The following is a 15,381-nucleotide window of genomic DNA, read 5'->3' on the forward strand; positions in this document are numbered from 1 at the left end:
GCAGTCGATGACTGCAAAAGAGTGATTCGGAATGGTGAATCACTCTAAACCTTGTGGAAATCCGATGGAAGGGTTTCAGTTTCACGAATGCTTGGGGAACGTTAGCAGCCACGATATATAGTGCCAAGAGTGGTCTTATGGTATGGGCTTGTTTTCGTGGTTTTGGTGCGGTCTCCTTGTAGGGCTTAGAAAACGCTGTTACGGTTATCTGCATCCAGATGTGTGGTTTTGAAATTCCAGCTCACCCTGTAACTCCGTGTTTCTGGAGTTATTCCTGTGCTAACACGGGTCACGTGTGGGACATTCAGATCTGCAATAGCTCTTTTAGCTGTCATCCTCCTGTTTTTCACCACAATGGTCTTGAATGGCCGTCCGTCACGTTCAAGCAACACACACTTCCGACCGCGTTGTGACTTAGCGTATGATGTTTTCCCATTTCCCTGTATGAGGTATAAATCTTCGAGGTGATCCCTCTTGAATCACCAAACACTTCGGCTAAGTTGCTTACCACAGCAGCCACCATAAGAACACCAACAATTTGCCAATCTTCGAATTCACTTAGGCCCTACATAACGCTCTCACAACTACACAGGATAATTATGACAATAAACTGACACTGTCAATAAAATTCTTCTGGGTTTGGTACCTCACTGTCAACTATAAAATTCCGACGTTTCGGCAACTATTGCAAGACGCCTTCCTCAGTGCGTATTGCAGTTAGCGATACACTCTGGGGAAGGCGTCTTGCAATTATATAGTTCACAAAGCGGTCCCAAACTCAGAAGAATTTTATTGATAACGGCCGCGGAAGCCCACGTTTACATTAATAAACTGACAGTTGCAACGTATGGAGGACATTGCGCAGGAGCCACCTGTGGTCAAATAAAATGGCATTTTTTTCGAGGTGATTCCATATTTTCGTCCAACTGCTGTACATTTTCGGTAACTGTGGATATTTGGATAAACTGATAGTAACATTCAGGAACAATATTCCAGCACATGCCATCCGCTAGACCTGCCATCTTTGTTCGCCATTCTACGGGACCATCTCCCTTGAGGGTTCAGACTCCACACCGATGTACTGAGGGTCGAACTGAGACATTCTGAGCCAGCGGTTCGCTAGACATCTTCCAGCAGGAGGCGCCGCCAGTCAGATACCAGGGTTTCCTCATCAGACGTTTGCACTCCTGGCAGCCACTGCTGGGGCAGGCCGCCACACCAGTTTGACTTCATCCTTGCCGCATTTACCTGTTATAGCCACTGAGAAACAAAACGTACGGATAATTTAAATGCCTAAGCGATGTTCCGTTAGAGGAACCGTAGTGAAACTTTCTTGTAACTATGCTGCAATCCTCGATAAAGACGAGATGAGATAAAAGTGCAAAATAGTAATTTTTGATCCTGATCAGATTAAAGAATTGTGATTTATTGTGGGCTTTGCAGGAGATGGTAGATATTTGGCACTGGGCGAACAATGGACGATGATATCCTGTCTCATTCCACTGTATAAAGAAAGTGTAGTTCACTGTCACATGTCACCGGAGTTTAAACCTTTTGAGAAGTGGCATTTTATTAAAATGCTTCTATGCCATATAGGAGTAGCGCTGAAACTGCCCATCACATTCAATGAGAATTATGGACAATAACTTATACATACAATCACATTACATAATTGAGGATTGAAGAATGACGACCAGTGCGCGACTACGGTACATTGGAACAAACAGTAGGACTAGGCCACATTTTGCACCATTGTCTATGAAGAACTGGCAACAGAAAGAAAGACGTATATAGAACTGGCAATAGGAAACAAAGAGGCTAAGATAGGCATACTTTTAGTGTTTCGTATTCCCTTATGCTAACCACAATCAATTTGATGTATGTACTTGTAAACTATAATTATGTAAGCCACATGGTAATTAATAAAATAATAAATTTATCACATATTGTGTCGGATTATGTGTATCGTAAATACAGCGTAAAAAGTTAGTGATTATTTTTAATCCACAATTCACTAACGATTCCGCTGTCTACAAAGCAACATTCGACTGAGGTTTCTAATTCCATGCGCAAGTAGCACCGACATTTCCAGATATAATTCTTGGATATGGACAGATGTCAAGTCATGTATGCGCAAGATATTAGTTACTGACCTCTCCCACGCATCATAGGTGGGCATCTGCCTTTAAGAAAAGTATTAATGAAGAATGAGAACACGTAATTGCTTACAAATGGTAATTAAAAGATTCGCTATTGCAGTACATGTTTTGGGACATTTAAACTCGATATTCGAATGCGGTGATCTTACATGCATCCTGAGTCCTCCGTTACAGGAAGAAAAAAAATCTATCTTAAGGAAGTAAGGGCTTAAGATATCGTATATTACAGAGGATTAACGTACTTCAAAGAATTATCTCTGCAAGCAACAAGTGGAATGAACAACTACCTCATAGCTTAGACCACGGGATGTTGTCACTTGACGCCAGGAAGTGCACTTATCAATGTGACTTGTCATGGTGCTGCATATCGGTATAAGAGAGCTTCCACTGGACCAAAAGACATTCAGACTTCTGAAGACGTACAGCAGCAGTTGATTTCAGTGGGACCGCCTCCAAGATGGTGAAGCAATTCTCTGGAAAGACCTACGAGCTGGACTTGGACAGCCAGGAGAATGTGGAAGCCATGTTTGAAGTCTACGGTGAGTACAAGACAGAAGGGTTTCATCTTGCCTTACTACGTACTCCTGCTCTAGTTACATCCTAATGGAAAACGATAAGAATGTGCGGTTTAGAATATAGATTATTTAGTCTGTATAAGTAGTTTGGGCTTACTGATTGTGATAGAACATTATGGGACTAACGATGATGCAACACTCATTTTAAGTAATCTTCCGATGAACACATGGGTTCAATGAGTGAGCTCATGCAGCTGTTACGACGGTACAATCCACTCTTGTGGATTGGTGTTTATATCGCTCAACCCCACAGCCTTGTTTTCTGTGAAGTTACGAAATCAATCATTCTGGATCAGTGTTCTACTACTCGTTGACTCCTACTGAGTTGACAGATTTTATTAAAATTTTTCGCAGCATGAGAGTACAGTTCTGGGAGGAAGCAGGCTGGAAATGTAAGCTGCCAGACAGTGAACAAGCACAATCCTTATCCACGCTGTTTGCGAAATAATTTTACCAACCGAAATTATCTTGGCCTTCTACAAATCAACAAAATTTCTCAAAACAATCTTTTCCTTGAAAACAGATCTCAATATTTATTAAGTGAATAGAACAACATTTACTTGTTCATTTCCTAAGCATGAGTAGTTGAATTAATTAAATAACTCTTACTTCGGCATAATTAAAGAAATATACTTCTGTTAAAACCCGTATAAGACACAAGTATCTCTGAAATAATCAGATTCACAGTCGATGACATAAGCACCAAACCATACAACATGGTAGTACGTTTCCTCTTAACAAACCAGCTGGAGCCTTGGAACAGTAATAACAATCTTAACATTATTCAGAATAAAACATGATACAGGGCTATAGGGTGGTCAGTCGTTAACGCAACCACTTTCGTGGCGTTCCCGCGGAGCGGATAGTGTAGGAGTTCCGCTGTAAATATAGTACGGTTTGTCGTGTCAGTTATTTCTAACATAAATAAACCCTTAAAACTAAGTTAGTAACTTATATTAAGCAAGGGGATGTTGGAACTGCCTCTCTTTGTTGTTAAAGCATTTTTGACACCTGCTTAGGAAATTGCTCAGTACATTCTACAATTCTCTCTAATAAATGCTTGACGAATGTTTTGAGTTCATTTAAAGTGTGCGTGTTTAATTTGTACGCTTTCTCCTTAAATTCCTGCCCCCTCCTACCCAGAGATAAAAACCGTGTGGGGGTAAATCGAGCAACGAGGACGACATATGTTGTCAGTGACAACTCTTTCTTGAAAGAGGCCATGAATTTCCCCTTAGAAGAAATTAGCTGTATGGGTCGTCGCAGAGTCCTGTTAAAATGTCGCGGAAGCACAGTCCTTTTCAATTAACTGGTCAAAAATGGGCCATAATGTGTATAATTCCTTTGTGTCTTAAGAGGCCACAAAATGTTTTCTCATATCTCTGTTGTTATTGTTTCCTTAAAAAAAAGGGTCTATTATTCCCTCACCGCTAGTTGCACAGCACACTTTTATTTTTTGATGATACAGCGATGCCTCGTGTATTACGCTAGTCGAACCCAATAATGGTTACTTTATGAATTAACATATCCACTTAGATACAACCATGATTTGTCCAAAAAGAAAGTTAGGTGAGTGACTGTTAATTTCTTTGCCTGCACCCTATTCAGAATCTATTCTCTAAACCACAACACTTTTTAGCCGGCCGGATGGCCGAGCGGCTGTAGGCGCTTCAGTCTGGAACCCTGCGACCGCTACGGTCGCAGGTTCGAATCCTGCCTCGGGCATGGATGTGTGTGATGTCCTTAGGTTTAAGTAGTTCTAAGTTCTAGGGGACTGATGACCTCAGATGTTAAGTCCCATAGTGCTCAGAGCCATTTGAACCATTTTTGAACAACCCTTTTTACTGGGCTATCCTGTTTATGTTCTTACACTACACTTATTTTACGGGCCTGTAACTTCAGTAACTTTGGAGCCGTTTGAGCAGAGTCATAAGAAATTCCCATTTGCTAGGAAAGACAACGAACTGATTTTCCAGGAAACCTTTCCAGAGCATGCTCAGTGTTGTCTAGAGCTTCTTGTGTTAGTACTGTACATGGTTGTCTATGTTTCCTGTAAATAACATTTCTCGTTTACGAAATTTATTTATCAACCGTTGAATCGTACTCCTATTAGGAAAGTGAAGATATGCAAATTCCTCTTGAAATGGTCTCATTACCTCAAGCACTGATTCTCTGCGCAGATATGAACGTGAATACTCTTTGGCGAACTGAATACATCTTTCAGTGAGGCACTGAATGTGTTTTGAGTATTTAGTCAGATATGAGTCATGTTTGGGTAGCACAACTGATAACAAACACTAAGAAAAAACCCCATATCTAGTTTTTGGTTCTGGAGTGACAGTGTCGCAGTGCTAAAGCGTAAATAAAATAATTCTTAGCAGTTGCTTATAATTTCAGTCTGCTACCAAGAAATGCAGTCTCTGATTGTAATGTATCGACTGTAGAATATTTTGTTCTAATCGAACCCTAACTTTACATGTTCATAATTGTTGTGTACCTATTTTGCAGGGGTGACAGAGCCAGCCCACAGGCAGGCAGCCCTGAAGATGAAGGCTCGGGTGACATTGACTGTCGATGGTGACAAGTACACAGAGACCACCCAAACAGGCGACTACAAGAAAAGCGTCACTTTCCGCCTGGGAGAGGAGGTTACGGAGGAGACCCTGGGCCGCAAGTGGAAGGGCTCCGTCTCCCTCAAGGACGACCACACGCTGCTCAAGGTCGAGAAAGGCGAGGATGGCAAGACCGTGACCCTCGAGAAGAGCTTCAGCCCTCAGCAGCTGGTCGTGGTATGTCACTTTTGTGGCTCTCCTCACTACCCTACATGCGATTTGCTATCAAGCCTTCTGCCCTGTTCTTGTCCACTCTCTTCATTCTACTGTGAAACTTCTGATTACCCGAGGGTGTAGCATTGAATTCACGTTTCATATTTACCTACAACATTATTTTGTTCATTTGTACATATGTAAAATATTAATGTCAAGTTTCATTTTATGTTTCAGACTTACACTTTTGGCAACGTTACGGCGAAGAGAATCTACAAGGCTGTTTGATGTCATTTGGCTACAGCATTGTTGTATTTATCTTGTTGTATTATCATAACTTAACAAATAAATATGTTATATGTATACGCGCGACTTTTTTTAAGACATGCGATTAATTTCCGCTTCTCGACCTTCATAGTTTCCTATCTGTTCAATCTATTAACTAAAGGCCCCTGGTATCCTTCAAATCATTAACATCTTCCATCCACAGTCTTCCACGTTCTCTTTGCTCAAGAAGTATTTGCATATACGAAATATTGCTAAAAGGTGTTACATCTGTGAAATCTTTTTGAATTGCCAGTGCGTTTGGGCTGCGTCATTTTACCTAGAAGAAAGCATCAAGGGATATTTATTAAATTATTGCACAGGCTGTCAACAGTTGAAATTAAGTAAATTTGCGATGAAGTTTTGAGAAAGATGAGTGGCGAAGGCCTTCACTTTAAAAGGAGCTACGTGGTTCTGTGGTAATGTCAAAGCTATAGAGCAAATATGGTACATCAACATCCAAACTTTGTATGGTAAAAAATCTAAAAAAAGTAAGAGAGGGAAGAAAGAAACATGAAGTATACTAGCATCGATTTGTCGCTACTGACGTAACTTGAGCGAGAGACTCTGAGGTATAGTTTAAAATACTGTCTGACGAGTATAGAGAGCAAGCTACCACTTGCCACTTGATTAAAAAATTGCTACGAGCTTAGACAAGGGCCAAACAAGTGATGATATTCTTTTGCGATTACCAGTGAATCAAATAGAGACAAACGCTTCAACTTTTGTAGTCCTCAGTTGCGTGTAATATCACGGTATATTGATAATTTTTGCTTATGGACCGTCTGACAGCAATTGAATAAAACACAATTTTAGTGCCATACGCGTTTCGCCATTATCACTGTGCCTATAGGTTATAAACAGTTCTGGTGGTTGGTATTTCCTATTAAGCAGTAATGTTTTGAACTGTACTTACAGGTTGCGTGGACAATTTCTTACATATTAAGAAGAAGAACAACACCAAAAATGCAACAGGAGAGTAATATGAAATAAATTGACCACGCAACCTGTAAGTACAGTTCAAAACATTACTACTTAATAGGAAATACGAACCACCAGAACTGTTTATAACCTATAGGCACAGTTACAAAAATGTAAATTAATTAGCTAACATATGTACATATTCCAGGCCGCTGATGATGCCTTGCAGAAAATAAAGGCGAAACGCGTATGGCACTAAAATTGTGTTTTATTCAGTTGCTGTCAGACGGTCCATAAGTAAAAATTATCATTATACCGTGAGAGACAAAAGTTCTTCGTAGAATAGGTGTCTCCATTGTTTGCTATCGTAATATCATTCCAAAACTGTGGAATTTGGCAGCTATTTCGCATCGTTACATTAATTAGCGTAAGATACAGTGCGCAACAAAATTTCACAATGTACGTGAATGTTTCGATCGATGGTATGTCTTGCCGACTATCTTTGTGTATAACTAGTGCCTTGCGGATTCTTTGGAATTGCGACCACTCGCATGTTGGCTGAGGAAAGTTTGAAAGGGCTGGTCTTTGCTTTAACACTTGCACTCATTCATCAGAGCTGAGCGGCTGCAACTCCTCATAGGGCTGCATGTTGTTAATTGGTGAGATCACGCAATGGTCTAGTACGTCGATGTTTAAACTTAGGGGAAAATGCGGCAAAATTGGACAATTTAACTTTCAACAGATAAAAATGATTTTGAATGATGAACATATGTGCAAATTAAGGTTATTGAGCTGTTCAACATGACCTACTCTGATTTCAACTTAAAATGAACCATCTCAACACAAAGAATAATAACCTCTTAAAATCGTTACCCATTTCAATGAATGTGCAAAACTGAAAACAAGAGAAAAGCCTTACACTTCTGCGTGGTACCAAAAATCAATTTTAAATACCGAAACTGATTTTTAAAAGAGAACTTCAAATTTTCAAAATATTTCTTTGATATAGAAAAAATTTTCTATAACTGATCCTAATAAAAAAATAAAATAAAATAAAATACAAAAGCACACGTTACTAAGAACGGAAATAGCAGACGAAGTAGGTGTCTTCCGTTCAGCACTGGAACATTGCTCACGAGCCCAGTTGCGACCAGATAGACACTGGAACCACTCCTCCCTCGGTAATGAGTCTGAATATAGCCTATTACAAAACACGCATGTATCGCATGGGTACTCTTCGCAGGCGAAATCTAAGAACTTTTCTTTCTTTAATTTGGTTGAGCCGGTCTATTCTTTACAACTGTCACTTTATGCTTCGTCACTTTTTTTGCGATTAAAGCATGAGACTGCATTACAGAACTATTTCGTGCCTTATCTATTCTGCCTGGAGTAATTTAACTAATCCTTCTCGCTTTCCTGCAAGTGACGGACCTCTGTTAATTGTTACAGCTGACATATTTATATGTTGCAAACCAAGTCTGTTTAAGTTCCTATAACATCATATATCAAATTATTGACTTTTGTGTTGCCTTCAAAGAGAACTAGAGCACCAAATTGTTCGGTATCATAAAAAGTTTCTCCATTTTCATCACGCCCAAACAGAAATATGAAAGCCTAGTGTATGTCAAGGTGTATTTGCATAGTGTCAGTTGGTGTAACTTAATGGATTATATCTTATTACCATGACACAATTTTCCTGTCAGTCCATCACATATTACAAAGAGGACCTTCTATAATGATTCTATTGCATTTTCAAGTATGATGACCCTATTTTATCAAAGTAATAACTCTGATTTGAATTATACCCAATTTATCCTATGGATGGGAAAATTTGGGTATAAAGTGTACTATTCAAGTAAAAAATACTTTAACATCTTATTATGCTACAAACTCCCCGACGATAGGTAAGAGTAGGACCTTGAGACCCACAACAAATTACAAATAAGTTTCCAAAAGGTTTAATGAGAGATCAATAATGTGTGTCACTAAGAGATTAACAGATAGTTCTGCTTGATGCCATTCAAGTAGGATACCTCACATCCTGTGGAAGACTATAAGATTAATGGGCGCTTGAAAATCATTTACTTCTATGTTTGGGAAATATAGAACACCTGCCATCTTATCTATATCTGGCGGATGTGCTAATGTTCACTGAATCAAATTTATATCTTCCACTACTTAGAGCTGTTATCACTTTTAATGTGTTGACTCTTTGACAAGAATTGCCGTCTACATCGTATAGACACGGTAATTATCTCAGTATTTGACAAATAAACGCAACAAAAATACGCACTAACCTGTCCGAACGGAAATCACATAATACTGTGTTATATTTGCAACCTTCCATTTTCTGTTCGAATTGTTAAGAGAATTAATGATTTTTCTTGATAGTTATTGAAAAATAGGAAATGTCAGTGACAGAGTGCTGTGTGGAGTCTTTTGTGAAAAGACGAAACTATAGTCGTGTGGCCATAACTGTGGGTTCTTTGACTGCTCACTAAGGTGGTACTTGGGAACTGTAATTCTTGAAGTATTAATTCACTTTATTACATAAATGAATAACAGATATACCGAACGTTGACACACTTCTCTGCCATAGGATTGTTGTGTAATTTACAACTATCATCAACTAGCAAAGCTTCACTCGATGCTCTCACTAAGAAACTGCACTCTTTCAGTACAAAATGCGCATTTACCTAAGTATGTTTTCATCAGAGACCTTAACAACTGTCACTGTCTTACACCATGATGTTGACTGCTGTAGCTTAGGTCTCGAACTGGGCTGAGCTCTTGCATGCTCGACAGTATAATGGCTTCAGTGCGAGGGCGCTGCTTTACTGAGAGGGAAAACGTGTCATCTGGAGTGTCTCCCATGTGGTCACAGAGTGCAGCGAGCCGCCGCTGATGTCTGCGGTATTGATTCACGTTGCCGACTTTAGCGTCGCAACCTGATCCCTGGATCATGCCACAGAATACAATTTGCTACCTCGGCGGTATCATGAAAACAGCGAAGTTGATACTACAAATGATATCGTGATGGATTAGATGAGGAGTCGTTTACTTACTAACTTAATCAGCGATCAGGACCCTGTAGATCATGCGCCGTCCTTAGATACTGCCTCCAACAGAGCGAGTCCTCTGCAGCTTCCATCCAGTTTCCCCTGAACCCAGGTTGTTGCACATCTTCCCATGTTGGTTCTGGTCTTCTCCGGAGGTGATTTCCCCTCAGATTCTCCTACCAACACTGTTTTTAACATCATCTGTCGCCATCGCAACATGTTTAGCCAATTTTAATAGCTTAACTTTTACTTTTTGGACATGATTAGGGTACGCTCATGGTCTAGGGATAGCGTCTTTGACTATTAATTTCGAATAAAAATCACCAGCAATGGAGGCCGAAACTATCACCGACGGCCTTTTCAAAGAAGACAGAAGAGCGGACAGTTTCAGAACACTCCCATGCCGTTGGGGTGGGAAATTGCCCATAAAAGGCGGAAGAATCAGTAATTAGCAACAGCATGAGGATACAGAAGACATAAGATCTACTGTATTTTAACACGTAAGTGTATCCACACGATATGCGACCTGTAATTGTAAAAATGTCTTGATGATCTCTTCATTGGCGAACGATTCCGGACTAGTCCCCCATTCGGATCCCCGGGAGGGGAATGCCAAGGAGGAGGTGACCATGAGAGCAAGACCGCATAACCAACGAATGGATAACGTTCTTCGAGAATGTCACAAATTTGAACGTGATAGGGAAGCTTTAAAATCTGAAATGAATGTGCTAAGACTTAAACTAGATATACTGGGGACAGTGAAGTGAAATGGAAAGAGGACAATGATTCCTGGTCAGACGAGTATAGGCTAATGATAAAAGCAGCAGAAAATAGTATAACAGCAGTAGGATTTGTTATGAACAGAAAGATAAGGCAGATCCTGATTTACTGTGAACAGTTCATTGATAGCGTTGTTCTCATCAGAATCGGCGGCAGGCCAACACCGACAACAATAGTTCAGATATTAGAGGTGTGTTCAAAAAATTCCGGAGCACTCGTAATTTGGCTCCAATGTCGTGTTGGAGCGGAATGAGGTTTGCGTCCTCGTACGCACCTGTGTTTAATATGTAACTCCCTGAAGTTTCATTATTGTGTGTCTATTAGTTATTGAGTACAACGTTGTCATGCACAGTTTTCAAATTATGAGATGGCAGAGTTAGAGGATCAATGCGTTGCATTAAATTTTGCATGGAACTAAATAAATCCTTTACAAATTCACACCAAATAATGCAGAAAGCCTGCAAGACTAGGCAGGTTGCAACCGGAAGTCAGTAGTAAGAATAAAAGTTGGACTTATATGATTCTGCTGTGCGCATGTATAAACTCTGAGTCTGAGTATTATTGCGGCTAGTAGCGAGCGAGCAGCTGTTGTCGACGAGAGTCGGAAGTGGTCTGACGCAGGGAGCGGTGGAGAGAGGCCGTGCGACGTGAGAGGTCGCACCCTGCCGTGATCGTCCCAGTAGCGCCGGAGGAGACTTCGCTAGTAATTGAGGATTTCTGGCAATTTGCCTTTTCGCTCTACGTAGTTGTTAGTTGCTTGCACACTGGAGGGATTTTGTCGGACTTGTCTATGCATACATTGATAGCAATGTTCGTATCTTTGTTGTGGCCAGAAACGTGTTTATTGAGTACAGACATTGTGGAATAATTAAAATTCAGTGTAAAGTTAGTCAGCATTTAAATGATATGTTAATATTGTGGTCTTCAGTCCAGAGACTGGTTAGATGCTGCTCTCCATGCTACTCTATCCTGTGCAAGCTTCTTTTTCTCCCAGTACTTACTGCAACCTACATACTTCTGAATCTGTTTAGTGTATTCATCTCTTGGTCTCCCTCTACGATATTTACCCTCCACGCTGCCCTCCAATACTAAATTCGTCATCCCTTGATGCCTTACAACATGTCCTACCAACCGATCCCTACTTCTTGTCAAGTTGTGCCACAAACTCCTCCCCAATCCTATTCAATACCTCCTCATTAGTTATGTGATCTACCCATCTTCAACATTCTTCTGTAGCACCACATTTCGAAATCTTCTGTTCTCTTCTTGTCCTAACTATTTATCGTCCACGTTTCACTTCCCTACATGGCTACACTCCATACAAATAATTTCAGAAACGACTTCCTGACATTTAAATCTATACTCGATGTTAACAAATTTCTCTTCTTCAGAAACGCTTTCGTTGTCATTGCCAGTCTACATTTTATATCCTCTCTACTTCGACCATCATCAGTTATTTTGCTCCCCAAATAGCAAAACTCCTTTACTACTTTAAGTGTCTCATTTCCTAATCTAATACCCTCAGCATCACCCGACTTAATTCGACTACATTCCATTATCCTCATTTTGCTTTTGCTGATGTTCTTCTTACATCCTCCTTTCAAGACACTATCCAATCCGTTCAGCTGCTCTTCCAAGTCCTTTGCTGTCTCTGACAGAATCACAATGTCATTGGCGAACCTCAAAGTTTTTATTTCTACTCCATGGATTTTAATTCCTACTCCGAATTTTTCTTTTGTTTCCTATACTGCTTGCTCAATATACATATTCAATAACATCGGGGAGTGACTACAGCCCTGTCTCACTCCCTTCCCAACCACTGCTTCCCTTTCATCTCCCTCAACACTTATAACTGCCATCTGGTTTCTGTAAAAATTGTAAATAGCCTTTCGCTCTCTGTATTTTACCCCTGCCACCTTCAGAATTTGAAAGAGATTATTGCAGTCAACATTGACAAAAGCTTTCTCTAACTCTACAAATGCGAGAAACGTAGGTTAGCCTTTACTTAATCTATTTTCTAAGACAAGTCGTAGGGTCAGTATTGCCTCACGTGTTCCAACATTTCTACGGAATCCAAACTGAACTTACCCGAGGTCGGCTTCAACCAGTTTCTCCATTCGTCTGTAAAGAATTCGTGTATGTTGCAGCTGTGGCTTATTAAACTGATAGTTCGGTAATTTTCACATCTGTCAACACCTGCTTCCCTTGGGATTGGAATTATTATATTCTTCTTGAATTCTGAGGGTGTTTCGCCTGTCTCATACATCTTGCTCACCAGATGGTAGACTTTTGTTAGGCCTGGCTCTCCCAAGCCTGTCAGTAGTTCTAATAGAACGTTGTCTACTCCCGGGGCCTTGTTTCGACTTGGATCTTTCAGTGCTCTGTCAAATTCTTCACGCATTATCATATCTCCTATTTCATCTTCATCTACATTCTCTTCGATTTCTATAATATTGTCCCCAAGAACATCGCCCTTGTATAGACCATCTATATACTCCTTACACCTTTCTGCTTTCCCTTCTTTGCTTAGAACTAGGTTTCCATCTGAGCTCCTCATATTCATGCAAGTGGTTCGCTTTTCTCCAAAGGTCTCTTTAATTTTCCTGTAGGCAGTATCTATCTTACCCCTAATGAGATAAGCCTCTACATCCATACATTTGTCCTCTAGCCACCCCTGCTTAGCCATTTTGCACTTCCTGTCGATATCATTTTTGAGACGTTGGTATTCCTTTTTTCCTGCTTCATTTACTGCATTTTTATATTTTCTCCTTTCATCAATTAAATTCAATATCTCTTCTGTTACCCAAGGATTTCTTTTAGCCCTCGTCTTTTTGCCTATTTGATCCTCTGCTACCTTCATTATGTCATCTCTCAAAGCTATCCATTCTTCTTATACTGTATTTCTATGCTCTTCTTGAAGCTCTCTACAACCTCTGGTTCTTTATGTTTATCCAGGCCCCATCTCCTCAAAATCCTACCTTTTTTAAATATAATAGGCCATAGAATTTATTGATTTCTTTCATTTTTTACTCCGTTTTGGGCTAGTGGACCAAATCTCTCCTGATCATTCGATTTCTATGTATAAAATATATGCCAGTAGTTGTTGCAATTAGCCCATGCATTTCACTCTGCATGAATCGCAGTGTTGCTTTTGAAATAATTTAGCATGTTGTTGCTCACTCTATTGCAGCGGCAAGACGAGGTAAGTTGTGTTGCGTACGGAAGCACTGCAGAGCAGTTGTTTGGAGACGTTGCAGACTATTTTAAAACTACAGTCAGATCGTTGAGAATTGATTTCCTTATAATTCGGAGGAGGAGAATTTATTTGTTCAGAATTAGAATTCTATTATTGTCAGAGAACGAACGTTACACGCGCGTTTCCGTACGTCCTTCAGCGGAACTAATATTAATAATAACAATAAAATAATTACGAATGCGTTTCACCTGTCGACCAGGATTTCGTTTCGTTGGATGATTTCGCAGTTAAAGATGCCTCGTCTCGCAATGGCATTTGCAAAATTTTGTGCAATAATAATTGGTCAGTAGTTGTTGCATAGCATTTTTTAATTGAGAATTTATTTTGTAACAGTGAAGTTAACAGTTTTGTGTTAGGATATTTGTTTTATTATTTTGTGTCGTTTTCTTTATTGTTACAACGACAAAGAAAATTAAAGCACAGACGGGAATGGACAAGATAGTAGAACTAGCTTCAAATGAAGTTTCGGGAAATTTATATCTTTGTGTAGCAAATTCTTCTCAGGATAATGAAGTCAAGGATCTTTCGAACAGTACTGTGAATAATCAGAGTACAGGCTAGTATTTGCCGACCATTCGTGATGACCTACAGGAAACTACACGAAATTCAGGCTATCAAAATACCGAAACACAGTCCGATTTTGTTATGACCTATTCAGGTATTGCCTCTACTTGTACAGAGCAAAATAATTTTCTCCTCCCCTCTTTCAATAATAATGTTATACAAATATTACCAGTTCAACTTGGTGAGATTAAAAAATCTAATCACGAGATAAATGACAAGATCAACGAATCTAATAGCAAACAGGAACAACATTTCAAGCTGCAGGAAGAGAAATTCAGACTGTTTTGGGATGAGATTAATGACAATTTAAATCGTAAATTCGAGGAAATATAAGAACGGTTAAAAATTCAGAGACGTGAGGAACTGAAGTGAGATATTAATAAGCTTGAGTGCAGACTTGATGATGTACAGTCTGTTGATATTGTTGAATAGAGAGAACAGACGTCATAACAAGAATTGCAAATACAGGAATTAGCACAAAAGCTCGAGTCATTACAGTTACAGACAAACACTCAAGTTTCAGAGATGCAGAATTGATGACTGTTACAAAACGTGTTGAAGAATTAGCCCAGAGAGTGACGCAAACGAACAATGATTCAGGCAAAAGGTCAGACGATACTCAGCCGGTTCCGTTCGCTGATACCGAAGAACTTCGGTTTCTGTAACGTTTTAAGGAAGGGCACATGACGATTAAGTAGGTAAATAAACGTGAAGTAAGAAAGATACAGGAACAGCTTGCCAACATCGAAGAAAAGGTTCAAAAACTGTCACGTTCGAAATCAAGTGAACGCGCTAATTTTGTAAATGCTAATCACTTCTACTGCTGTAGTCACTTTTTACTACTATTTTATTAGCACAATGCATTTCGGCAGCATTCTGCCACCATCAGGTGTATTATACAGTAACTTATTCATCAGCTGATAGGTTATCAACATTAGCTGTGTGTGCCAGTGGGGTTAAGAATCGAAAAATAAACAT

At 39.7% G+C, this 15,381-nt stretch overlaps 1 protein-coding gene across 1 annotated transcript; it reads left to right on the top strand.

The window, feature by feature from the left end:
* The first annotated feature begins 2,579 nt into the window (after positions 1-2,579).
* On the top strand, positions 2,580-5,857 carry LOC126204408 (fatty acid-binding protein, muscle-like). The gene is made up of 3 exons (XM_049938785.1): positions 2,580-2,698; positions 5,243-5,523; positions 5,737-5,857. Exons 1-3 carry the CDS (start codon positions 2,617-2,619, stop codon positions 5,785-5,787), a joined length of 414 nt encoding a protein of 137 aa, XP_049794742.1. The 5' UTR covers positions 2,580-2,616; the 3' UTR covers positions 5,788-5,857.
* Positions 5,858-15,381: the final 9,524 nt, after the last annotated feature.

The sequence above is a fragment of the Schistocerca nitens genome, chromosome 9 (assembly GCF_023898315.1).
Source record: "Schistocerca nitens isolate TAMUIC-IGC-003100 chromosome 9, iqSchNite1.1, whole genome shotgun sequence".
Taxonomy (NCBI): Eukaryota; Metazoa; Arthropoda; class Insecta; order Orthoptera; family Acrididae; genus Schistocerca; species Schistocerca nitens.

Excerpts from the sequence above, each read along its gene's own strand:
- LOC126204408 (XM_049938785.1), top strand. The coding sequence starts at position 2,617 with ATGGTGAAGCAATTCTCTGGAAAGACCTACGAGCTGGACTTGGACAGC. Across the intron at positions 2,699-5,242 it reads AGCCATGTTTGAAGTCTACG|GGGTGACAGAGCCAGCCCAC; the intron begins GTGAGTACAAGA and ends CCTATTTTGCAG. Across the intron at positions 5,524-5,736 it reads GCCCTCAGCAGCTGGTCGTG|ACTTACACTTTTGGCAACGT; the intron begins GTATGTCACTTT and ends TTTATGTTTCAG.